The 24,711-nt window shown below is 35.0% G+C and overlaps 3 protein-coding genes across 11 annotated transcripts; all 3 read right to left on the bottom strand.

Moving 5' to 3' along the window:
- Positions 1 to 570: 570 nt before the first annotated feature.
- On the bottom strand, positions 571 to 6,434 carry LOC113864574 (protein IQ-DOMAIN 32-like). Of its 6 annotated transcripts, XM_027498444.1 has the most exons (7): positions 6,160 to 6,363; positions 4,133 to 4,462; positions 3,833 to 4,045; positions 3,356 to 3,436; positions 1,540 to 3,253; positions 1,099 to 1,185; positions 587 to 978 (listed from the first exon to the last, which is right to left on the bottom strand). In XM_027498444.1, the coding sequence occupies exons 1-6, from the start codon at positions 6,238 to 6,240 to the stop codon at positions 1,181 to 1,183; spliced, it is 2,424 nt and encodes an 807-aa protein (XP_027354245.1). In that variant the 5' UTR covers positions 6,241 to 6,363; the 3' UTR covers positions 587 to 978; positions 1,099 to 1,180. The 6 variants fall into 6 exon arrangements, with proteins under 6 accessions (XP_027354244.1, XP_027354248.1, XP_027354245.1 ...); XM_027498443.1 differs by lacking the exon at positions 1,099 to 1,185 and having other exon boundaries at positions 571 to 978; positions 6,160 to 6,434; XM_027498446.1 differs by lacking the exon at positions 1,099 to 1,185 and having other exon boundaries at positions 623 to 978; positions 4,133 to 4,607; positions 6,160 to 6,321.
- A 3,450-nt stretch (positions 6,435 to 9,884) lies between these two features.
- LOC113864575 (protein RCC2 homolog) lies at positions 9,885 to 17,692 on the bottom strand. 3 transcript variants are annotated; one of them, XM_027498450.1, is made up of 17 exons: positions 17,203 to 17,663; positions 16,984 to 17,045; positions 16,828 to 16,895; positions 16,233 to 16,354; positions 14,920 to 15,025; positions 14,744 to 14,795; positions 13,600 to 13,717; positions 13,497 to 13,527; positions 13,391 to 13,414; positions 13,116 to 13,240; positions 12,264 to 12,345; positions 12,011 to 12,133; positions 11,831 to 11,884; positions 11,468 to 11,537; positions 10,899 to 10,932; positions 10,458 to 10,668; positions 10,007 to 10,424 (listed from the first exon to the last, which is right to left on the bottom strand). In XM_027498450.1, exons 1-17 carry the CDS (start codon positions 17,393 to 17,395, stop codon positions 10,328 to 10,330), a joined length of 1,572 nt encoding a protein of 523 aa, XP_027354251.1. In that variant the 5' UTR covers positions 17,396 to 17,663; the 3' UTR covers positions 10,007 to 10,327. The 3 variants fall into 3 exon arrangements, with proteins under 3 accessions (XP_027354249.1, XP_027354251.1, XP_027354250.1); XM_027498449.1 differs by having other exon boundaries at positions 10,007 to 10,668; positions 17,203 to 17,442; positions 17,618 to 17,647; XM_027498448.1 differs by having other exon boundaries at positions 9,885 to 10,668; positions 17,203 to 17,692.
- A 2,653-nt stretch (positions 17,693 to 20,345) lies between these two features.
- LOC113864576 (probable transcription factor PosF21) lies at positions 20,346 to 23,993 on the bottom strand. 2 transcript variants are annotated; one of them, XM_027498452.1, is made up of 5 exons: positions 23,722 to 23,993; positions 22,567 to 23,636; positions 22,344 to 22,476; positions 22,169 to 22,253; positions 20,357 to 20,932 (listed from the first exon to the last, which is right to left on the bottom strand). In XM_027498452.1, the coding sequence occupies exons 2-5, from the start codon at positions 23,601 to 23,603 to the stop codon at positions 20,691 to 20,693; spliced, it is 1,497 nt and encodes a 498-aa protein (XP_027354253.1). In that variant the 5' UTR covers positions 23,604 to 23,636; positions 23,722 to 23,993; the 3' UTR covers positions 20,357 to 20,690. The 2 variants fall into 2 exon arrangements, with proteins under 2 accessions (XP_027354252.1, XP_027354253.1); XM_027498451.1 differs by having other exon boundaries at positions 20,346 to 20,932; positions 22,567 to 23,992.
- Positions 23,994 to 24,711: the final 718 nt, after the last annotated feature.

Raw genomic sequence — 24,711 nt, 5'->3', positions numbered from 1 at the left:
CATAGCTGTTTCACAAGAAACTTGGCGAGTCCCTTTACTTATGCTAAACTTACCATTGGAACAACATTTTAATGGTAGCTTATAATCAACTTTGCTATTAGAGAAACGAAATCTTCGATGATTAGCCAACCATACCATCCCATGATATAAATTAAACATTGACAGAACTTGTATTGGTATAAATGAGGTTTTGCGGTAGGCTTAGGTGTGTACAAGTAACAAGACCCATCTTGTTCCATCAAGCAGTCCCTGCTAGATGATGATTTTGATGATTTTTAAGTTATGAACGTGGGGTATTGGACAAAGGGCTTCTATCGTCACACTAAATATTTTTTCAGCGTACCCCATTGAACCCTGGCAAATTCGTAAGGGTTTGGAATTTGGCTTTGGAAAAAAAAAGTGATGATTTAATTAGACTTCTTAGTCATCATTTTCTCAATATAGTCCCCCCCGCCCCAACTAAGAAAGGCCATGATAAATTCTTTAACAGGCCTTTCCTATACATAAGATAGAAAAAATGTGCCAATAAATCTTGATAAAGGTTATCGAAAATTTGTAGCAGTCTCAATGAAGCAAAATATTTTCAACCATCGTTAAACAATCTCATAAGCAATTAAGGTCTGAACTCAGAAACTTCCAGATCGCGCGTGCCCGACTGGGTATGACAATAATAGTAACATAGAGATCAACAATGTACATATAAGCCTCGCACACTTTTACATATGCATGTTCCCAGATGAACCCTACGGTCACAACCAAACTGGGCACCTTCAAATACGGAGAAGGGAGGCAAAGAATACAGAGAAAGTCAAGAAATATAGAAAGAAAAAATAAAATTATAAAACGGAGCTGCAGTTCTTCAAAGAGAATTGACAAATGAAACCGAAATTCTAAATTGCCATTCCACGGCTGATCTTCCACAACTGTAGACGCATGTCAACACACTTCAGCTGTCAATTCACCTTAGCCATTTTCTCTCTGGAAGAAGCACAAGTTCAGTGGTAACTGGTAAGTAATACAACTCATAAAGCAGAACTGTTATTTGCTTTTTTCCTTCACTACAAAATCTAGCTTTTGCTTTTAGAAAGTATGACATACATGAGTGTGCCCCACTACTTTGAGTTCAGTAGCCAACATCCTACCCTATTCTGATTTACAGCAAGGAGGTGAGACAAAGATGCTAGCCTAAGAAGAAAGATAAAATCAAGTTGGGAGATATTCATGTTCACAAGATTCACAAAATTACACATAAAATATCATTGCAGAATACGTTTCCAGCAATTTTTCATCAACAAGGAAATTATGCTCAAGATCTTCACCCTAAGTCCTAACCCTATGCCACCTCTGCATTTGAGCCTCAAGTAAATTTCTTTTCCAAAATTATTTTTTACCTTGGATAATGATCATAAAATGACACCCAAAAACAAGCTGGTGGAAAATGTCCTCCACATTGTAAAGATATTAGAAAAAATGGTATTTATGCTGCCACACCCATTCGTCCAAATCATAACAAAAAGATTCTTGTACATTAGAAATTACCTTGAGGAGGATGTACATTGTTTCCTTTTGCACTCTGCTGTGCCTGAGACATTGATAGTTGGATGCGTGGAGAAACCTGCCTACCAGTGGCACCAGGTAAAGAATGTCTCTTCTTAACTTGGATGTCTCGTTCATGCACATCTGGACTTGACCTTGGAGAATTATTCGCATTGATCTTGGCCCTAGCAGATTCTGTAGCTTGCATGAAATGGGGAAGAGAATTATTGTTACTACTATTATCTCTAGGTTCTTGATCAATGTGATCAGGTTTTACTGAGCCAAAAGAATTGCGCCTCTTCCCATTCTGCTGATCTTTAGGCAGTTGTTCACTACTGCCCCTTGACCCTGATTCATGATTTGGATTTGCGGGTGATTTGTTACCCAATGATAGGGTACCACGTTTTTTGCTGGATCTGTTCATGTCGATTTTGCTTTCTTTAGGTTTTATAGATACTTGACTTGAAGGTGTTCCTTGTGATTCTGGAACAGTTAAATGGCTTCTAGGTGAAGCTTCAGGAGATGATCTTAAATCTTGCGGAACAGCCTCTACCTGCTCTCTCTGCAAGTCAGACAATTTTTTCTCATTCTTAATAGCAGGTTCTGCAGAGCCCTCGGCCACCATTGATTGGCCCACATTGCCACTAATGTCATCAACAACAACAACCTCTGACTGATCCAAAACAGAAATAGCTGGGTTAGAAGCTGGAATGACACATGAAGCATTTGGTGAATCATCATGGTTTATTGTGTTCTCAAGATTTCTAATCCCTTCCACTAAATCTTTGGCATCTCGCTCATTTTCCATAGCACCAGCCTCTGATATGTCAGGTGAATCAAGAGTGGAAGAAATAGAGAGTTCAGTGCCACATTCGGAACCACCAAACCTTGAAAGATAGGGAGCAGGATTTTCAAATTTGAACTCCTTTGATCTATCTGCAGTATCATTGCTGACAGAAGGGGTGCCTCCTTGTGATTCAACTGCTGCATCTTGATAAGACAAAGTGCTTGTCCTACCTGAATTTGCTATTGAACTCAGCTCTTCAAATTTTGACTGTGCAGCAATAAATGCAGGATTGCTGACCTTTCTTGATCCATTTACAAGTTTCTTTCCTTCAGCCTCTAGTTGGTCTGAGGCAAGTCTTTTCATGGATCGTTTTCCCTGCTCACAATCAATTTCAGGCCTCTGATGAAGAGAATTAAGTACAGGTGGTGGGGCAATTTCAGGCTTCATATGAGGAGAATTAAGCTCTGGCAGTGCACTTGCATCTGATCCTGATTTTTCATTCTGGAAGGAATCAGTCTCTCCTGAAGCAACTTTAGCATCATTTTCAATTGTTTCTTCAGGAGGAACTTGTTCTGAATCATCTTTTACAATACATGATGTGGAGCAGCTTGCTTGAAACTTGAAGTTGTTAGTGTCATAAATAATTAGCTTTTCTTCATCCTCAGATGGGAGAAGTGAATCCCCAACCGTGGACTTTGAATCAGCTGACCAGAGAAAAACTTCAGATTGAACACCTGTTTCAAATTGAAACACAGAAGAGTTATCTTTGCTTTCGCCTGATTGTTCTGTCAGAGAACTTGTTTCTTTGTGCTCTGCAGTATCTTCTGATGATACAGACATCCACCTTTCGAACCATTTCCAAGCAGAATCAGCTTTAGAAGGATCACACTTGACATGGATAGGTTTGTTCTTTGGTGTTGATTCCAACAGCTTTAGGTACAGAAAAGATGGGAGGGATTTAGTGGGGAAAAAATATAGGCTACATAATGTAATTGCAAAATGGGTAACAAAAGCAATCCATACTTGCCATACCTGATGAGCAAACCTATTGCTATGCAGCTTCTCAATGGAAGTGTAATTCACTTTCGATTTGGTCATGTGCTTTTCATTCCCCTAAACAAAGGTAAAAAAGAATGGTCACACTTAGAGCCTGGCTTCTAGCAAATTAATAGGCCATAATACACATCTTATGATGCTCTTCAGAAATCTGAATGGAGAAAAAAGTCTCAGGATTCTAGGTTCAAGTAGCGGTATCAAATGCTCAATGCATTAACAATGGGGGAAAAGCTCTAGAGACTAAATATTTCCAGAGCTCGAGTAAAACCATCAGTTCTGTTCAACAAGAACAATAACATATTATCTACTAAGGTATCATCATGAAAATCATAATACCCCTAAACAAATAGAAATCTTAAACTGAGTACAATAATTGGAAACTTTTTGAGGAATAATTTTAAACACCACTGTGAACTGTATTGAACTAAATACAATAATTTTAAATAACAATACCAAAGCTTTTGAGGAATCCTTTTTGCCATCCTTGCGATTTAAATGATTTTCCAGATGTGACTGCTGAGCATAACGAGCTCGCACAAGGGCCTGCATTCTAATGATGGCTTGAAAACAACGCAGGGTTCCAACAGCATGCCTCCTGACCAAGTGCCCACGAACAGCAGCTTGCAACTTCACCACATTCTTAAGCTGCAGCAGTTTTCTCTGAGCCTGAAAGAAACAAGAACAGGATATACATAAAAGGATAGCTACACTTGTTCCTTCCAGAAATTAGCAAACCTCAAAAGTAAACCATACCAATAACCCTCTGATAGCAGATTGTATGACAATGACAGAAGACTCTGGTGGATTCACATCCACCTTAGTCTCAGTAGCAATGACTTTTGTTTCTGATATTTGTGAGCCTTCAAAGGAGGATAACTGGGGCTTCTCATCAGAGAAATCTGTTGTGTAAATCTTCTCAATCACATTGGGTTCAGGAAGTGGTTGAAAATTAAAATTGGTACATTCTGAACTCTCCTTATTTGCAGAAAATGGGGCCTCTGCTATCACTGTATTGCTAAGCACACGGTGCTTTGCAGATTTCTTGTAGAAACTCCAACCACGTTTATCATTAGAATCCATGATCTGAATCATATTAAAAAATATGTCAAAAACAAACTTGAAACAACATGAGTACAAAAGCCAGAGACTCAGAGGATACACCTCAGTTTCTTCTTACAGCTAACTAGAAAGTAGAGATGATGAATATACAGATGTCTGGAGCAAAATCCTACAGAAGACATTTTGACAGAATTTACTATGATAATCCAATTCCTAGCTCCCTTATGCACCAATGATAATTCCTATGTTTAGTACTATGATGATTACGTTCCAGGCCTTGATTTCAAACAGTACAATAAAAACTCCTACTTGCAGAGTGGGATACATAATTACTAGAATAAGTATATTTTTGTGTTTCTTCCTCTAATTCATGTTCATTAAAAACTATAAATCATTTCCATACTGATTCCATGTCACAAACGTATGAATGAAATGGAATGTCATTTCAATCCTAAGTTCCTAACAAAACCATTTCATTCATAATGCAACCAAACTTTAATTTTTCCAATTTAGCAAAAGTAAACTCTGCTGACCAAACATGTGATACACTATTCCTTTTAATTCCAGCTTCTAATTAATTTTACCAAGGTATTAAGAAGTGAGAAAAAAAGAAATTACAAAAAAAAAAAAAAAATCTCCGCTAGGCCTGCTAGAATAGGTATATTTTGGTTTTTCCCTCTACTTCATATATTCAAAACTACATGGATTATGTGTCTCAAGCGTAAGAATGAAATAAAAATAGAATAACGTTTCAATCCTAAGTTCCCAACAGAACCATTTCATTCATAATGCAGCAAGTCACCAACTCTTCCAATTTTGAAAAAGAAAAAAAAACCTCTGCCCGCCAAAAGTTTTGCCAGTATTCTCTTAAATTCCAGTTTTTCTTTAAGTGAAAAACAGAGAAATTACAGACAAATTTTCCACATGACACAGAGAGATCATTAGTCATTACAGACGAGGAGACTGAAGACAGGTATTCAACGAGCTAATAAAAATAAACATTGCAAAATGAACCATGTTTCAGTGATCCTAAGACTTGAGACCTTTCATAATGCCAATTGCCAGAGGCATTACAATGAATCTTTCACTTATCTAATGAAATTTACGAGAGTGCAACGTACAACTATTTGAATTTACTTGTGCGATGCAAAAACTTTGTCCCATGCAAATACGGTGCAACCCAAAATCATAGATCTGAAAACCACATTGTCCGTAACTTCATATCAACTGGAGATAAAGTAAACAGCACGGTCCAACATCGTGCAACTAGCATAGCATCAAATGTCAAAATCCTAATGAAGTTCCGAGACAAGATTGTTTTTCAAAAAAATCCATTAATGCCAATGAATTTACTGTTAAAACAACAATTCATCAGTCAAAACGGAGTCGTTTTCCCGCACTGACAACGTAATGAAATTCGCGTAAACAAACGAACGCCGAAATTTGATATTCAAGAGAACAAACTTAGAAAGTGAACACAATAATTATCAACAGAGAGCGTGAACAGCTCCCAAACATTCATTACTAATAATGAAACTAAGGATAACGCGAAATAAAAAATAAATATATACTTCTTTTGAAACTGAACCATTATGAGAAAACCGCATCATATTTTATTCTGAAGTCTAAGCCATTGGTCAGTGTGGATCCAAAAACAAGAAGTTACTAAATGGTCAATGCAGGAAGCGAAAAAGAGGCTTTGAGTCACTGAGATACCTCACCTCAGACACTTGGTAATCATCCTTCTCCGCCGCGTCACCGCCGCAAGTGATGAGCCTGAAGCAGGAGCTAGATTTCCCCATCTCTCTCTCTCTCTCTAGACTCACTCACACTTCACTCTCTTTCTCGAAAAGAAACAAAATGAGAGCACTTTTGCGGTTATCGTATTGGAAATTGAAAGATGAAAGAATAAAACATGCGGACTTCAACGCACTCTTTAAATTAGCCTTTTATTTTTGCATTCGAGTCCGCGTTCCGTTTCTATCACCTCATTTCCGTTCCCATCCACTTAGCAAGAAAATAAATAAATAAATAAAGAAAAAGGTAATGTCAGGTTTTGAATTATCGTTTTCTTTTTTTACCAAACTCCAAATATCTTCGTATCTTATCCAATCGTCGATTTGAAATTTTAATTTGTTAGAGACGCCACGACACCCCTCACCATTCGCGAGAATTTTTGTCGTCACGATCTTTGCTTTTCAGTTTCTTTTTAGTTCTCTCGCTTCGCTTGCATTAGCATTTTGAGCGATTTGCAATACGGTTCAAGTTCTGCAGGTAGTGGTCCCCTCCCTTAGCTTCTATTCTAGTAAAGTAGTAATTCCTGATTCTTACGGTTACTTTCTTTTCTGCTTTTTTAGCTGTCAGTTCCTTTACTAAATAGATTTCACTTTTTAAAGTAAAAATAAATAAAAAATTGTAAAATAACAGTCTATTTTTAATTAATTCAAAATTAGTTATACTTTCGAATAAGCTTATTTAACGATAATTAATATATACTTAAAATTATCACATAATTATAATATAATAAAAGTTAATATACATTGTTAAAGTGAAATTCTAAAAGTTAATTAAAAAGCAACTTAAAAAACACATATAATAATCTACTTAAATTTTGTCAATAAATTAAAATCATTAAAATAGTAATAATTCTCATAAAATGTACGGATACAAAATCTAATGACATTCTTAATTATGTAGATGGCCTTGTCACTTTTTCTCTCACACCTAATATTACTGATGCCAGACGATAAAGATACTGTTTTGTTCCTTTAAATATATTTTTTTAACATTTTTTATGATCAATTATTTTTTAAAAAATTAAAATACTTATTTAATAAATTAATAATTTTTTAAATTTATTTTAATGCTTAAAATTTTGATCAATCATATAAAATGTATTAAATAATATGTTTTTAACTTTTTTATGTCAATTTCACAAGATAAAAACCATATACTATTTTTATGGTGTTATTATCGATATCAGTTTTAAAACTAATTTTAAGTAATTAAACATTATAATATTTTTTATATGATAATACTTTTAATACAGAAAATTACTGAAAATAAAAAATTACTTTAAAATTGATGTTAATAAAATCATTTTAAAATAACATTTCTCACTTTTTATCTTAAGACTCGTTTGAAAAATATGATAACATAATATAGTAGGATCATTTATTATTTAATAAAAATATTATAATTTTATCCTATATAATGTAGGTTAAAAATAAACATGGCATGGTCCACTACTTCAGCCTATCAAACAGCCTTGTAATCTCATTGAGGACAAACGAACGTGACAGCATGGAATCATTACAAGCACGCACTCGTGTGTCGCTGATCGATCAAACTGCTCCACTCTCTTCCCCCCACAGTTCAAACTGGAACTAAAATGAAGACAAGGATGCAACACTTCTTTAGTTGGAAATTCTTGGGTAAGAAACAACTGTTACAATTTATTGATAGTATATATTATACAGAGAAGAAGGGGGTGATTAAACGAGTGATGTAATAGAGAGAAATAACGAAAAAATGTTATTTTAGAAACTAATGATAAAAACAAATATAACTATTGTTTATGATCTTTCCATTCGAATAAGATTTCATATATTGTTTTCAGCATTTAATATAATCTTTGGAAAAAAGTTCAATAAAAATCAGTCCTAACTTAATTAGAAATATAAAGTTCAATTTTAAAAATTACCGAACGAGTTTATTATTAATAAGATTATACCCATCGAGAGATAATAGAGAACTGGAAGCAGTGTTATTCTATAACAGCTCGCAGGAACTATCGTCAAGCAATGCAGTTCTATACTTACAACTAAAATTGTAATTATAATTGAATTAATTAATTGATAATCGTTCACGACTTATTCCAGAGCAGCACTGTGTTCACGTTCTTTGTTATAAATGCGCAATATGATATTGAAGTACCTAGAACTTAAAACAAAACACGGTGATTAGACATAGTGACCCTAATTTAGAGAATCTCATCCTAGAAAAGACTTAAACTTACTACAATCCCTGACCCACGAATTGTCTCGCAACTATGTTTATAAAGATACCAATAAAAAAGAAAAAATATATATATTACCATGATTAGTTACAGAATATTTAGAACAAGTTTGGAGCACAAGTTTTTACCAGAAATAGTAGTTTTCCTATATGGATGTTTTGGTATAAACACTCACTAATTCATTTGGTCATAAACGTGTTCCCTTTTGGTAGGATTAACACCTCGGTGAGAGCAGAGTGTCCCAATCATGAGAAAGCCACGTAAGATTGCTTTCATTATTAGTAAGGGGTTCCTTCGTACCACCCGAAGTGGAGAATGAAATTGATGTGAGAACATAAAAATTTCTAAGGTCAACAAAAATGAAATTACGTTTAGGTACAACGGCACATGACTGGCCAACTATATAGACCCAATAAATAGTATGTGGAGCCCAAGATCACATGGGATCCAACGCAACAAGCCATAACACTCTGTTGTTTCGTAAAAAAAAATGTCCATTATAAAGAGAAGGAGCATCTACCACGCCATGGCAAAGGTTGTGATGTTGTGGTGCATGTGCATGGCCTCATCTCGTTTAAAGGTTATGGACTGACATATTTCACATGCTAATCATTAACCTCATATCCTCATATATCATCATGCTTTAGAATCACGAAACCCCTCACACACGTGTTTTTGCTGCGAACGATACGTTATGAAACCGGAACCCAACAATTGTGGCTATAACAAAAGCATAAACCACCACACCAAATAGGCCCTGATCACCTTGGACATGGGCTAAAATCCTAAAGAAGGATTTTGCATTTTTGTTCAGTGCGTTACATTCAGACATTGTTGCGAGAATGAACCCAAAAAACGCTTTGTCGCCAGAAATGCAGCAAAAGGAAACAAAAGAACTATAATACATAAAAAAAAATTTAAAAATAAAATAAAATATATATATATATATATATATATATATAAAAGCACACGTTGTTAACAATTTAGAGGTAATATTCATTTTTAGAGCTAATCTTCCTACATAAATTTTATATTACTAAAATTTGCTATTAAATTTTTTTAACATATATGTATTGTTCGCTAACTTTATCTCTTTACACGTCATCTTTCAATGGATCCATAGCAGAAGGGTTTTTTAAAAGCTCTTATGATAAATAACAACTAAGAACAATGCAATGCAATGCAATTACATAAATTTATGGTGAGTATTTGCTGTTTATAATATTATTTTCATTGTACCATTAGAACTACTTCATCCAAATAAATCATTATTATGTTTATTTATAGTTAATATAAACTCATTTATTTACTTTTTTAAAAATATTTTTCAGTATTACTTGAGCTATGATGGGAACCAGACTCGTTCGGAATGCAACTTTGAAACGTAGTGAGAAAAATGGCAACTCAATTCACAAAATTCCAGTAGTGGGGTCATTAGAAGGTGATGTCCATATCCATACCACTGCAAGAATCTCTTTAAAAGATTTGAACTTACGTTACAAGGTATAATACAAAAAAGATTAAAGATTAAAACCACTTATTCCGCTTCAAACGTCATCGACAAATATCCTCCACAGGTCACCAAACCAATAGATTAAGGCCTAATAAAAGGGGCACATCTAAAGGCTAATGGAAACTGAAGCAATAAAAGCATTTCCCCTTAACAAAAATTTATAACAAGCTTGGCACTTCTTGCCTCTGCATTAAAAAAAAGTCTGCAAATTTAACATGTTTTTCAAAAATTTGCATAAAGTAGTTAGCCAGACTAAAATTTAGTAACAATGAAACATTAGGTATAATCACCGGCCAATGAATTACATACTACAATTCTCTAGGTGTATAGAGAACAAAATTTTCAACAAAAATCCAAGTCATGACTTACGGGGTCTTCCTCTCTTACTGGATTTCACTTGAGCTGATTTAGAACTGTTCTTATTTGCTGGAGTTCGACCCCGCCCACGGCCAGAGCTTTTTTCCACCGCACCTGACTTCTTTGATGACTTACCTCGGCCTTTACCAGAACTACGTGACCTTTTCACCTCACCCTCACCATTAACTTGATCCTCACTATTGTCACTATCTTCAACATCCTCTTCCTCATCTGATTCGGATGAGTCTTTTGATTTTTTCCGCTTCTTCGAATTGTCAGCTCCTTTCACACCTTTTTTTGCAGCCTGCTTAGGCACTGGAATTGTGTTTATGACCTCATTGCCTGAAATCAGCACCAATTTAAACTCCTACCAGACTTTTAACAGTCAACTGAAGATAGCTCAGGAAAATATCTCCAGCAATCTGGATTCCCAGTAACATTATGATACAACAAGGAATAAATCGATATATTCTGATGCATGTGAAACCACAAAGCACTTATTACCTGTTGCATTTTAGACGGATTGTACAGTATACACGTAAAACTAGTTTAATTTATAACAAGTAGCATACCTTCACCAAAAGTTTTGCCATCATATATATCAAGCTGCAGAAAAAGGAGAAGTTAGGTGTTGTATACTTAACAAAATATAATGCAAAAGATAAACTAAACTACACAGGACAGGCGATGAAGAGGATGTATAATGGACAACATTTGAGACATAAAAATAGAAGAGTGATGAAGAAAGATGTCAGCTATAAATAGAATGCCAAAATTAACTAAATGTAAATTTACTACATGCTAAAATCAATAACTGAACAAAACTTTACAAAACTCATGGCATCTCTAAATCTATTCATAAAATTCAACAGATGGATATAGGAATTGAAGAGATGAGAGCTTAAAACCAAAAACTCATTAGAAAGAAGCTACAGATTCCTATCATAATCAACACATAAACCCTAAACCCTAAATAGCACATGACTACATTCATTAGGATTAATAATTTTTGCTACAAGCAGCATAAATATATAACCAAAAACACGATAACAAACCTCTCTTAATCTTGAGAACTTAAAGAGTACAGTAAACATAACATAATGAACTCTTAAGATAACAATAGGCAAGAGTTAAGAGCTACCTGGTCAAGTCGATCAGCAACATTTGTTCTATCAACCACCACCATGGAATGACCCATACCACAAGCAACACTATTAGAAAATAAGAAAATTTTAGATCATTTCTCATTTTGCTTATTCATATAGATTAAGAATCGTATTGGATAAAAAATATATATACCACATCAGTTATAAGAAACTTTTGCTTTTATTATAATATTGCTCACATCAAATCACAACTTCTTAACTGATACCAATATTTGGCTACCAAAAATAATTTGAGACTGAAAAAAACCATTTGGCTTCCATAATGGAAAATAGAATATGCAACATCCAGAAGAAGAGGCAAGATAAAAAGGAACAAAGAAGTCATACTTACTACCTACCTTAAGACATGCATGCCCTCAAGTATATCCACCTTCTTGGGTACAGCTGAAGACCTAAAGGGAAAGTGCAAACAGGAACAGAAAATAAGAAGACAAATAAAAGATTGCCCACCACCACCCCCCCCCCTCCCCCCTCAAAAAAATAAAATAAAATAAAATAAAATAGCAGCATACACATACTTCTGTCCAGTAGGTCCATATCCCAACTCTCCATGCTGAGCATGTCCCCAACTTATGCAAGAGGAATCAGCCCCAACAAAATGGTGCATGTTGCCTGAATCCATGCATCGTATATTCCAACCACTATTTACCAAAGTAAACATGGAATACTTTCATCAACATCAGGTAAAAAAGAATTGTAGGAAAAAAACATTCGTTGAGCAGAATTTTATACACCAAGTATTATTATTCAAACCATGGAATAAAGAACAACCTTAAATCCATTAGAGGCTTAGGATACATCCAGTCATCGCCAGTGTTCTTGATTTTGCCCCACATATACAACTGCCCTCCACCTGAAATGAAAGAACCAGCACTGAAAATGAAATCAAAAGCCCTTATGTGGAAAGTAACAAACAAAATCATAATAATTTAAATAAGGATTGTTCAGATCAGAGACAAATTATAATGTCTTGAGATACTAAAAAAGGTGTTGCATTTATTGTAAGTAATAAATGACTGGTTGGGATTTTAAAAAAGGGTAGAATAGCTAATACATATCCTATCCTTGATATAACCAGTAGTATTAATTGATTTAACCATTGGCAAGTTTAACATGAGACTTTTTTATTCCCTTATTTAAAGGAATACATTATTAACTACATATCCAGATCTATAATACGAGGGAGTGTCTACGCAACAGATGCCAAGACTAGAGGTTGGATTCTGCTCACAAATCATGTACTAACCACTTAACAAAATTTTAAAAAATGTATTGAGTATCAACACAAGAAAAATCGCATTTTCATATGTACCCCTTGGAATATTATTTCTTTTTCTTTTGTCTATTTACTGCTGAAAATTGGGGGCATAAGATGTATACTAAAATGGATAAGTAATGTGAGCCTTTTACTTCAAATTACAAGCAAATATTCAAGACCGGTATTGAGATCATCAAATTCCTCAAGAGAGCATGGTTTTGACACTTCATAACAAACCATCATGTTATCAATAGTATCATTTTATAACAGATGCATTACCTGAAAGGAAGTAAGCAACATATCATGCAAGTGTATATTTCATTTTAACGAAGTATGGTCAGGGTATGCATTTGTGAGAGGTATACCTGCAGTGCATGCAGAATTCACAGAACCAGCTGAAATAACTGCATCAGGGGGCAAAATATTTCTATTCTGAAAAACATCAACACGACGTGGGACCCACTCATCCTTCTGCTCCCTATGCCCTAACCTACAGAAACCATGAGCTTGGATGAAAATTTGAACATAAGGAGTATGGACCAAAAAACTTAAACCAGTTTTAAATAAGAATTATCTGGTATCTGCAGTTTATTGGGAGTTCACAAAACACTGCCAACCCGATCTGAAACTAAGCACCGACCTTCCATAACCACCAAAACCCCACCTGCACACCCAAGTCATCAACAATTATAACTTTACACACAAGGAAATAAAACATTGAAGTAGGACATTAAAGGATTACTCACGTGTAGACAAAGCCATTCTTATCCACCGCCACTAAACATCATAAACAAAATAATAAGAAATGGCAAACGTGATATAACCGAGATCAAAAAGAATAACAACCACCTGTATGATTTGTTCCACATGCCACTTTGACAATTGTTTCCCCAGCAAGAGCTGCAATTGCTCGTGGGCGTGGCTGGGCTTCATAAACCAACCTCACAGAGCTGTCTTTGGAATTATACTGCAAGTAAATGCAAAATTATGTAAAGTAGTAAAGTTTTCTATTCTTTGAAGCCCCATGCATGCGCATGTATGTTAGGACAAGCAGAATCAAATGACAATGAGAAAACAAAAGGTTTGGATTTCCAGGTAGAGTAGAACAAGAGTAAAAATTAATGCCATATCCAAACCAAGGTCAACTTTGGAGAATTATTTTTTTAGTTAAATTATCTATAATAAAATTAACTAGTACTTTAAGATATTTCTTATATACAGTGAGAAAATTCACTGAGATGATCAAGTAAAACTCCAGCCATAGACCACTGTAGAATAAGTGGGACATAAGACACATAAAATTGGTAACAATCTAATACAGAACCAGGTTAATTATTTTACAATTACTAATTATTTCTGTCTTCGTTGTCCATTATTCTATACTTCTCTTTTCATGTTTCTTAATCTGCAGATACAACAATTTTTAGGCATGCCTATACTTATTCGTACTTTTTTGCAAATAAACAAACATTAAATGGATTTTTTTTAAGTTTCTATTTCTCAGAGATCAAAAGAATATCCACCACAAAAGACATTTCCTCACTGGTAAGAGACAACAACTATTTACACTAGCTGTAGGACAAAGATATCAAAGCCTTAAAATTCATAAAACTCAGATGACCAATGTAGCGTGTACAAATATTGGATCCAATAATGCTATTTGAAAACTTACAAATATTTCTTATACAGCCTATACGGCATGATTATTTGAAGAAAGCATGTGTGATTAAATTGATGCATGATGTCAGGGGGAAGATAATGACACAGAAATACAAAAAACTATGTTAAAACAAATGCCACCATAGCAATGGGGAAATAACTCAAAATTCAACTGTTGTAATTGTAAGATTAATGATGAAATGGTAAGTAAATGGCCCCATGATCAACTAGCCACTTGAATACAGTGGAGCTGCATCCCACAGTTTTAAACTAAACTATGGACACCAACACATTTGGGACTACAAAGACATAGAAACATCTTCCACAACCATACCTCGTTATCTGTTCCATGGCCAAGCTGCCCATACTGTGGAAGCCCTGCAGTCCTGGGAATCACAACAAAAGTAAAAATTGAAATTCAGCAACTACTGCATCCCAAGAACAGAATATTCATGTATACAGACGGAGAATCAAAGAAAACTGAATGCAATCTTCATCCAGAAACCATACAGTATAGAAGCTCCTTCAACAGAAGATAACCAAACAGTGAAATCACCACCACAAGTAGTATATTTTACTTCAGCCACAAGACAGCGAACAGGAGATAACTCAATTTCTGCACAAGACATTGCAAGGATGAAAATCAAATTGTCATTCTGTATGAGAAATATAAATATCAACATAAGTACAACTGGAAGAAAGTTTTATATCATCAATCATTTTCATTTATGTGGACGAACAATAGGCACAACCAAAAGAAAATACAAATAAAAAATATAAATATCACTACACAAACAGCAGTAAGTTGTAATAAGCATCAGCACCAGCATCACAATAAGTAACTGCAACCATACAGATTTATACAAAAATACTGCAACCAAGAATTTGTTTGGGTTGATGGTATAGGGTGGAAAGGAGTAAAATAGAATAAAATGATAAGGGATGCCATTGTTTGGGTTTTCAAAAACAGGGTGGGAAGAAATGGAATTATGTGGACTCCATTCCATCCCATTACACTCTGTAAGCCCATTCTCTTCCCCTCCAATTTGTTGGGTAAGATGAGAAACCAATATAAATTTTATTACCATAATAAAAAAAAATATATTTTTTGTCCTTGAACCCTTTTTCCTAGTAGCTGAGGTATTGCCACCAATTTTCTCTTCTATGTCCTAGAACCAGACTCTAGCTGTACCATCCTCATCAAATCACCCTGTCTTCACGTAATGAAAAACCACCATGATTTTGAAGAGCAACATAGAAAGTGAATGGTTTTGGAATTGAAGTGGTGGTAACCTTCCACTTCTTAGCTCTACAAGTGCAAAATTTGAAACTGCGCACTGCCTCCATCCATTACCTCGCATTTCAGTTTGCCCTCATCTTCTTAGCACTTTGAAGTTTGCAGTTGCAGTGCACAAATTGCTACCCAACTTGTGACACGGACATTTATTAAACAAAAAAATATTTTTGTTATTTGCACTAGTCATACTTATTCAATATTTCACACACACAAAAAAGAAAAATACAGGAATTTAGAATAATAAATTTTTTGAAAAAGGGGAAAAATTGGAACAACAAGTTTATAGTCCTTGCCACTATATTTGCTTGCACTAGAACTTCCAAATAGGGGAATGAAAACTTTTCTCCATTCTACCATAGAATATACAAATAACAGTAAACTACACTTCATTCCATTCTATGCATTCATTCTACAAATAAAATATCCAAGCAAAGCCTAAGAAAAAGCATGGATCACACTAACATTCAAGCAAAATTCATTAGCACAAATTGCAGAATTTTATAGATACACTAAAAAACAAGCATACCATTTTTCACAGAACCCGAACCTAACTGTCCATGTTTGTTCCATCCAAAGGCTAGTGAATTCCCATCCTCGGTAACAACCACCGTATGGCTCCTACCTGCTCCAGCTTTGACAACTTTGTATCTTCAATTTAAGCATCAATTAAATTTAGCATTACAAGAAATAATGATAGGAAAAACTGCAAGCAGATACCAAATTAACCTAAAATTGAAAAAGGTTAGAGTTAGACAAATCCCAAACCCAACATTTGACAAAAAACAAGAGAAAAATTATGGCATGCGTTTGTTTTTCCATTGGTGGATCACCAAACAAACGATCAACCATTCTTTCTAAATGCAACTTATAAAAATGTGTCAACATGTACACAAACATATTAATAACTTTTGCAGAGCATTCCCCCAAAGCATTAGTTACATAACCATTACCTACTCCAGAAGCTAGGATAAATACCATGTGCAGAAGAAAACTAAGTATACATTCTTGCTTACACACACACAAAAAAAAAAAAAAACACTAAATAAGGAAGCACTATATTCATAGCCAAAGGTGAAAGAAACAAGAGAAACCGCGTCCACCGCAACAAATCATTAACTCACTTGGAAAGTTCAGACACAACAGTTGGTCTATCGCGCTGAATGGTATCTCCATGACCCAGTTGCCCCTTCTGCACAACAAATCTCATAAATTGGAGGCAGTGTTAATAATTTAAAATTCAAAATGCACGAGCGAGTGCTTATAAACTTAATTCATGCCTCATTACGGCCCCATGTATAGCAACGCCCTTCAACGTCCAATGCCACACAATGGCAAGACGCTGCATTCACAGTATACCCAAAAAAGAACACAACAACGGGTTATACACATTAAAACACGAATCATAACACAAAACAAAACGGAATAATAAAAGAGGAAAAAGTGAAAATAAAACAAATATTCAAGTTTCGTTGGGGAAAAAAAGCAAAGAAAGTTACCGCAACCAGAGGCAACGTAGCGAATATCAACGCCGGCGAGAGGACGGAGGCGCGAGGGAGAGACCAAGTTAGAGTCGGCGGAACCTCTGCGACGACCAATGATATCCCAACACGTGGCACCGCAGAACAAGAGCTCTCCCCCTTTCACAACCTCCTCTTCCTCGACCTTCTTCTCCGCTTCGGATGCAGACATTTCCCGTTCACTCCGGCGAGAGCAACGGTCAAAGGTTTTTTTGGAAACTGAAAAAAAAATATTAATATGAAAATGGCAGATCTAACGGCTAGTATTCAAAATCTCGGAAATCAAGCGCGGGAAATGGCGGGAAATAGGTAAAGATCAGAAGCGGGGAGAACTGGGTTTGCGCAGTGACAGTGGGGTGAAGAAGAAGAAAACGAAACCCTAATTTAATTTTACCGAATGAGTGAGTGAGTAGTGCTCAAATATAAAAGAGGATAATAAAGAGTGGATTGTCCTTGGGTTTTCGAGACTAGCAACAACCCAACTTTTGATTATTCATATTATTATTAATTATTAATTATTAATAATAAATATAAACATTTTTTGGATGGATAAAATCTTTCTTCAAAAAAGGGGAAACAAATTATTATTATGTGGCAATTTTGATTTTGGCTTCGCTCTGTCGTTGTCCTTAGATTTTCTCTTTCTTTTACTCGTTTTAGCGTGTTTTCATCATCAAAGCTTGGATTTTGGAACTTCTCCCTCTCTCTTTACTCTTTCCATTTGTTAGTCTTTAATTATTCTTTAAGCCCCCATTGATTGATTTCCTGGTAGCGTAAATGTCACACACACTCAGTTAATTTATTTATTTGATTCGACTCATTATTAACATAAGCTTCTAATTGTATAGTCAAGTAACTTGTAGCACGCGCAAGATGAATTCCTCGCTCGTATTAGTAGATCAATCCAAAACAGACATGTGTTACTTACTTTAAACTATTTATATATGCATATGGATTTGATTTTGGTTTTCTATTTTTCTTTATATTACTGTTTAGTTATTTTCGTTTTAAAGTACTGCGATGATAGCTAAAACTGAAACTCTATTCATAATCTAATAATATATTATTAGTCAGAGTTCTTTTAAAATATAAGAGAATTCATGAAAGTTAAAGTTGGTATACCTGTTATACGCCAGCGTTTGTTTTTTAAGACGAGATGGTCATGTTGCTTGAGTATATATGACGAATTAGGTTATGTAGTTTATTTAAATGTTTATCAAATATGTTTTTATATAAATTTGATTATATAAACATAAATATAAAATCGTGATAATAAGTTAAAAAGTATTTTATTTTGGTAAACTATATTAAACAAATTTTAAAATCAATTTGAAAAATTACGTGTATTACTCACTCAGTTTGAATCAGCAAATTTTCATGAATTTTTAATAAATCATAATTAAAAATAAAATATTTAATAGTATTTATTCACAATTAAAAATAACTATCATTCAAGTTTTCACTACTCGTGTAAATGAATTAATCGTTGATATCGATAAATGTTTATAAAAAAAAAAAAGTAAAAATTCTATAATCAACAGCAACAATGAAGATAGTACAGAGAGTCGCACAAAACTTGCTATAATGACACAAAATAAATATGATAGATGAATAAGTTACCTTATGAGGAATCAAATTACAAAATGCTTTTTTTTTTTCTTTTTCAAATATTGTTCATAATCATTTTTAAAAAATTGAAATCACAGCTTTCTTTTTAGTCAACCATGCTTTAAATCATAGTTTTTTTTTTTTCTAAAATAATATTACATCACAATGCGTTACACATGAAGAAACCAAAAAATTGAGCTGGAGAATGCCAAGCCTAACCCTCAAAGTTACATATTTTGAGTTGCGTTTCAATTGACAAACTCAGCCCACTAAATTATGTATCTGTGATTATGCCTCAATCTGCTAGTTCACCCCACCAAGTTATATATATGTATACACAATATAATAGGCTTGAAGTGTAGAATTACCATGACAAATATTTCTAACTACTTTAAGACAGGTTACCGTGAGGCGTGGAGTTCTGAGAAAATGGAAACTAATGGTAGCAATGAAATCACAAATAATCTCGACACTTTTTTTTCATGGAAATAAATGTTTGTTTTGATTTTTAGTTTATTTTATATAAAAAAAATAATCCTTTCATCTCATTTTGTTTGTTTCAATGAATTTAAATAAAAAATAAATGAAAGAGTTCGAAATATAAAAAAATATATTAAAATTTAATAATTTAAAAGTACTTGAAAAGGTAGAAAGTTGAAGTGAGATCTACCACACACAAAAATTTGAGATTGATTTATCTCATTCACACATAAAAAATAAATAATATTTTTTATATATGTTTTCTCCCTCCACTCTTCTAGTTATTAAGAGCATGTTTGATTTTTATTTTAAATTTATTTTAAGTTTTTAAAAATAAAATGTACTATAAATTTACATTACATTTTATTTTTAAAAACTAAAAATTATTTTTAAAATAGAAATCAAATATATGCTCTAATATGCGCTGATTAACTAATTTGAAAATTGAATAGGATTTTTTGTTTATTATTTTGGTTTGTAACAGCACACAAGTTTAATGAAAAGAAACAAATGAACATGATGTTGTTATAGTTGGGCAGAAAAATGAATGTACAATTTTAGTAGTTAATAATCAACTGCCACCTTGTATTTATTATCCATGTTTAATAATTTTTTAATTTTCGTACTGTTTTGGCGCTTTTCTAAAAGCACGAAAGGTAGCTAGGCAATATCCTCCTAAAAATGTAGTGTTTAGGATTCAAATTTGTTGACGTTCCATGTAAAAATTTTAAGATCCGCAGTCCAATTTCAGTGGCATCGCATCTACTAGATGTTTTAAACCAAGTCTTGGGTGCGATTATGCATCATTGCATCCATTGTTAAAATCTAGAGACGAACATAACTTTCCCAAGTATATTATTTACATATAATGAAAACAGCAGAAATCGAAAGATAGGGAGAGAAGTATTTCTTTTTCCCACACGTTGAGAGAAGGAAATCGATGTGCTAATTGGATAGCAAATTGGACCTTGGCACAAGAGTTGTGGTTTCCTCCAAGGGAGTTAGAGTTAGAGTTAGATAATCTCATTCTTAACAATAACAACGAAAACTTGAAAGAAAATAGATTATGCAACAACATGGCCCCTTCCAATAGGAAAGGTGGGTTGTATTCATGATGTACAAGGTTTACTAACATGAATAGAATACTCGGAGTTCATATGCGGGGTGAAACAGTCAAAAAAATAAATGAAATAAAGATGATGAAATGATCTTATGAAACTACCAGCAAACTAATGCTAGACCAGTGCTTATATACGATTGATTATACCCCTTCAGCTCCATGTACAAAAGTATTTTATCTCTATTTGAATCAACAGCAACCAGTTACTATTTGCTTCCACTATTTGGCGCTATCAGTTGGCAATATATTGCTTCGAAATTTAAGGCTTGGGATGCAATTCATTGCCTTGAATCTGTTGTGACCGAGACTCTCTCTCTTCCTGAGTATGACGATTTTGCAGTAGAAAATGGTTATGCTGGTTGGGCTGCTGATGCTCTAACTGGAACATTTGTTGGTTAATAGCAAGCTGTCGAGCCATGCAACTCGTGAGCGATTCCCCACCAAGTTCTGCAACAGCGCGCCTCAAACGCCGGACTTCAGCATCCAAAGTCTCATTCAGAGCTGCCCAAATATCAGAAAAAATTATTATACAGCTATTGAATGCAACTGTGTAACCCCAGTATCATACTTTGTTAGACACTTGTAATAAAGAAAATGCAGAAGTACAAATGAAATGAACAATTTTGCGCATTACTTTCATCGGTCCCTTAGTTATCAAAATATAATTTAATACTGCCCATGGCACATTTACTCCTCCTGATCTTGGAGTTCTGCATGTACATGTGCTTTGAAGAAAGGGGAGGAGGAAAATGGAGATACATACTTACAGGGTCAAGCTGCTAAACAACCCTGCCAACGTCTTCAAGAGGATACACGTTCAAAGTGTCTATATTTACACGCAATAGTTATATTGACCATGCTTACATCCACAGAACATAAAAAAGAACATCGAGCTAAACTCCCAAAGTAGCAGGTAACCAAATTCCCTTAATATCATGACAGAAATTCAAACAAACGTAACCATGAATGAAGAGAGAACATCAAGATTTGACAAAATAGTGGCTAAACAATAACAGTTACCACTTCTCACAAGAGAAAACAATGGAACCAGCAATGAAAGACAGATGAAACAAGGTTGGATCCTTGGAGGCAATAAAATTTTCCTGAGTCTACACCCCCTCACCCCCTGTTATGTCTCTCATTGTGTAAAATATGAAAGCATGCGCAGCTTTTTACCCTTAATATAAGACATATTTTTTTTAAATCCCTTTAACCTGGCCCTTCCGTTTCCTCTCCTTTATTTGAACAGTTCAAGTGGCTACATCTACGGGGAAAGCCTGTAAATAAAACAGATTACATGCAAGCAATTTTGATATGCAGTCTTGAAGGGGCTATCACAAGCAAACCGGCAGTAGGAAAACGTAGTATTTGTGCAAAATGCCATTGGGTTTCAAATTTGCTAGCATTGTTAAGATTAATTCAAAAGCTCATTAAGCCTAGTAGGTGGGAAGATCTGAAAGTAACAGAGATGGTCATATGTAATGATGAAATAATATGGCTTAAGAAACACGATTAGGTATAAAAATCACTCATAGAAGTCACAAGTGATTGTTTGTCATTACTAATTACGCATGCAGATACTGTTCATTCATTGAAAAATAAAAAGACAATGCAAAGGTTCATATTTCTAAAATTCACATAGAAGTGCCTATTCTAATAAATCCATTTCACAAAAAAATAAGTTAAAGCAGGTTTGAGCAAACTGATACATAAAGTAGCAGGAAAATGTATACAAACCATCTTTCAATTGAGACTGTTGTTCCATTGCTTGAAGCCTTAGTTTGTACTCGTTGTTCTCATTTTTAAGCTCAGTATTATCCCTCTGGAGACAAGCACCAAAAAAATAAGGAAGAATGTGAAATACATGACTAAGAAGAAGGGCGAATGTAAACTTGTCACAAGAGATAGTCACCTGTAATTTAGTAAACTGAGTAGACAATGTGGTTGTTTCTGTCTGAAGAGTTTGCACCTTGTGCTCCAATTCGGCAATGTACCGCATCTTCCTCTCCTTTGAACGAGCAGCTGATTGACGATTAGCCAAAATTCTGACGAGCATACAGGGAACATGATGAGATATTGGATTTTTTTACCCAAAGTAAGCAATAGGAAAAAGGACCAATAGCAGAAAAATATACCTTCTTGCACGTTTGGGATCAGCCGAGGCAATTTCAGCAAGTTTATCACTTTCCATTATTTTCTTTAGCTCCTCACTGCTGAATTCTCCATTTCCAAACTCTGGGGTGGTTTCAGACGTTTTGCCATCTATTGAATTGCTAGGTGAGAGTTGACCAAATTGATTTTTCAAAGGAGGAAGCTTAGGTAACCCATCCTCAATGTGAAAGTCTCCTATGGAACTATCCAGGGAGAAACTCCTTCGATGCCGACCACTAGGAGCAATGTCCCCATTTGAACTCCTCTTGATTCCTTCCCTCCTTTCCTCCGAACAGCTCGAACTGGCCCCCTGAGCACCACTGGTTTTCCCATTGGCGTGACTCTCAACTTCGTTATCACTGCTCTCAACCGTCTTGGAACCACTGGTCCTGCTATCCAAATCCTTATCCTCCACACCAGGAAAGTTCAGACTATCAATGTTGTCCAAATTCATGTATTCCCTAAACAAATCATCAGCAGCCTCCTCTTTCCTCCCATTCACAGGCTCATCAGCACGGTCGCCGTCCTTAAACGGCGCCTTCAAGACTAACTGAATCGGCTTCTCAAAACCCGACCCTTCGCCTCTAGGGGGAACCAACTGCGGCGGAGAAGACTGTATAAAACCAGAAATTCCCAAAGGGGAATCACTGCTAGAGCGCCTATGTCCTTTACGGGGAGGAAGAAGGGGATTCCCTCTGTTAAGGGGAACAGAAGGAGGCGAAGGAGCATGAGAAGAAACCACACTTTCCTCCACAGACATATCTGAGTCAAAAATGGAGGTAGCAGCAGGAGCAGGACTCAATGGGGGCAAGGAATCTAACGAGAAAATTGAAGGTTGAGACAGAGACCTTGAATGAGACGAGCCCGGAGAACGCAACCGCTGAGAAAATTGGGAATAAGGGGTTGAAGGTGGAATATTGATATTAGGGTGAGAGGGTGGTATTCCAGGTTTCAGGTTTGGTGGTCTTGGCAATGGAGCACCAAATGCAGCACCACTATTTCGTTTATCAACACCTTCCATTGACTTCACTACGCTCCCACTCACAACACACCACTATCAATCAATTAACCAAAAGCTCTTAACAATAAACCCTCAATTTTGCAAAACAACCGAATTGACACGATCAAAGACACAGTACCTCGTGAGAGAGCTGTGAAGAAAACCCTATCTCAAGCAAAACCCGCGACTCACGAACTTGAGCTCCAAAATTCGGTGGTGGAACTGTCTATGAGCAGCAACATCAAGTGTGTTGAATGTTTCTGAATTGACGATGACGAGGTAGTCGTGTTGTGTTGTGTTTGTGTGTAATAATTCTTCTTCGGTTCTTATGACTACTAACTGTGTTGCTTACGGCCTTGTCTTAGCGTGTTAACTTAGCTGAAAGGCACGTTTTTTATTGTTCACGTGTTAGCCATTTTTCTCGGCTCCCTCTGTAAGATAAGATTAAACCAAATATTTAGTATTTGCTAGCTAATTAATTTCAAATCCATCACGTGGATTGATATAGTAATTAATTCATAACATGGATATGGCCACTCCCCCACAAGGCAACTTATCAAGCTCTCAGACGCGCTTCTATGAGGTCACATAGAGAGTAAAGTATCTTGGAATTTAATTTTATAATCTTTAATTCGTATTTGGATACTTTAAGAGAATGTATTTGGATACATGACAGAATGTAAGTTGCTCTTTGGATTACTAGCATTATATTTACTACATTAAATTTGAGTTTGAGTGAGTGTTTGAAAATTAAATTTTGTATTATCTCAATTTGATAAAATTATCTTACCTAAAAGTGAATTTCAAGTAAAGCAATTTGCATGTAATTTTTTAAAAGTGATATTGTAATTAAACTTAATAAAAAAATTATACTCAAGGTAATAACTACCTGATACTTGCTTCTACACAAACGTGGTTGTAGATTGAAAATTCCGTTAGAGACATATACCTAACTCAGAACCAAACATGTTGAAAAATGGGCAAACCCACCTTACTTATGCAAGCGTGATTTTGAGCACCACAAATCCAAACATGTGCTAACAGGCCCGAATGGGGAAAAAAAAAAACAAGGGCCTGGTTAGCCATTTCAGTCAATTTTCGGAGTTATATTTAGAAAGAAGGAAAAAAG

The sequence above is a fragment of the Abrus precatorius genome, unplaced genomic scaffold (genome assembly GCF_003935025.1).
Source record: "Abrus precatorius isolate BTA unplaced genomic scaffold, Abrus_2018 Scaffold4, whole genome shotgun sequence".
In the NCBI taxonomy this organism is placed as follows: Eukaryota; Viridiplantae; Streptophyta; class Magnoliopsida; order Fabales; family Fabaceae; genus Abrus; species Abrus precatorius.
Note: the sequence above shows the minus strand (reverse complement) of the source record. Positions and strands in the feature narration are given on the sequence as shown.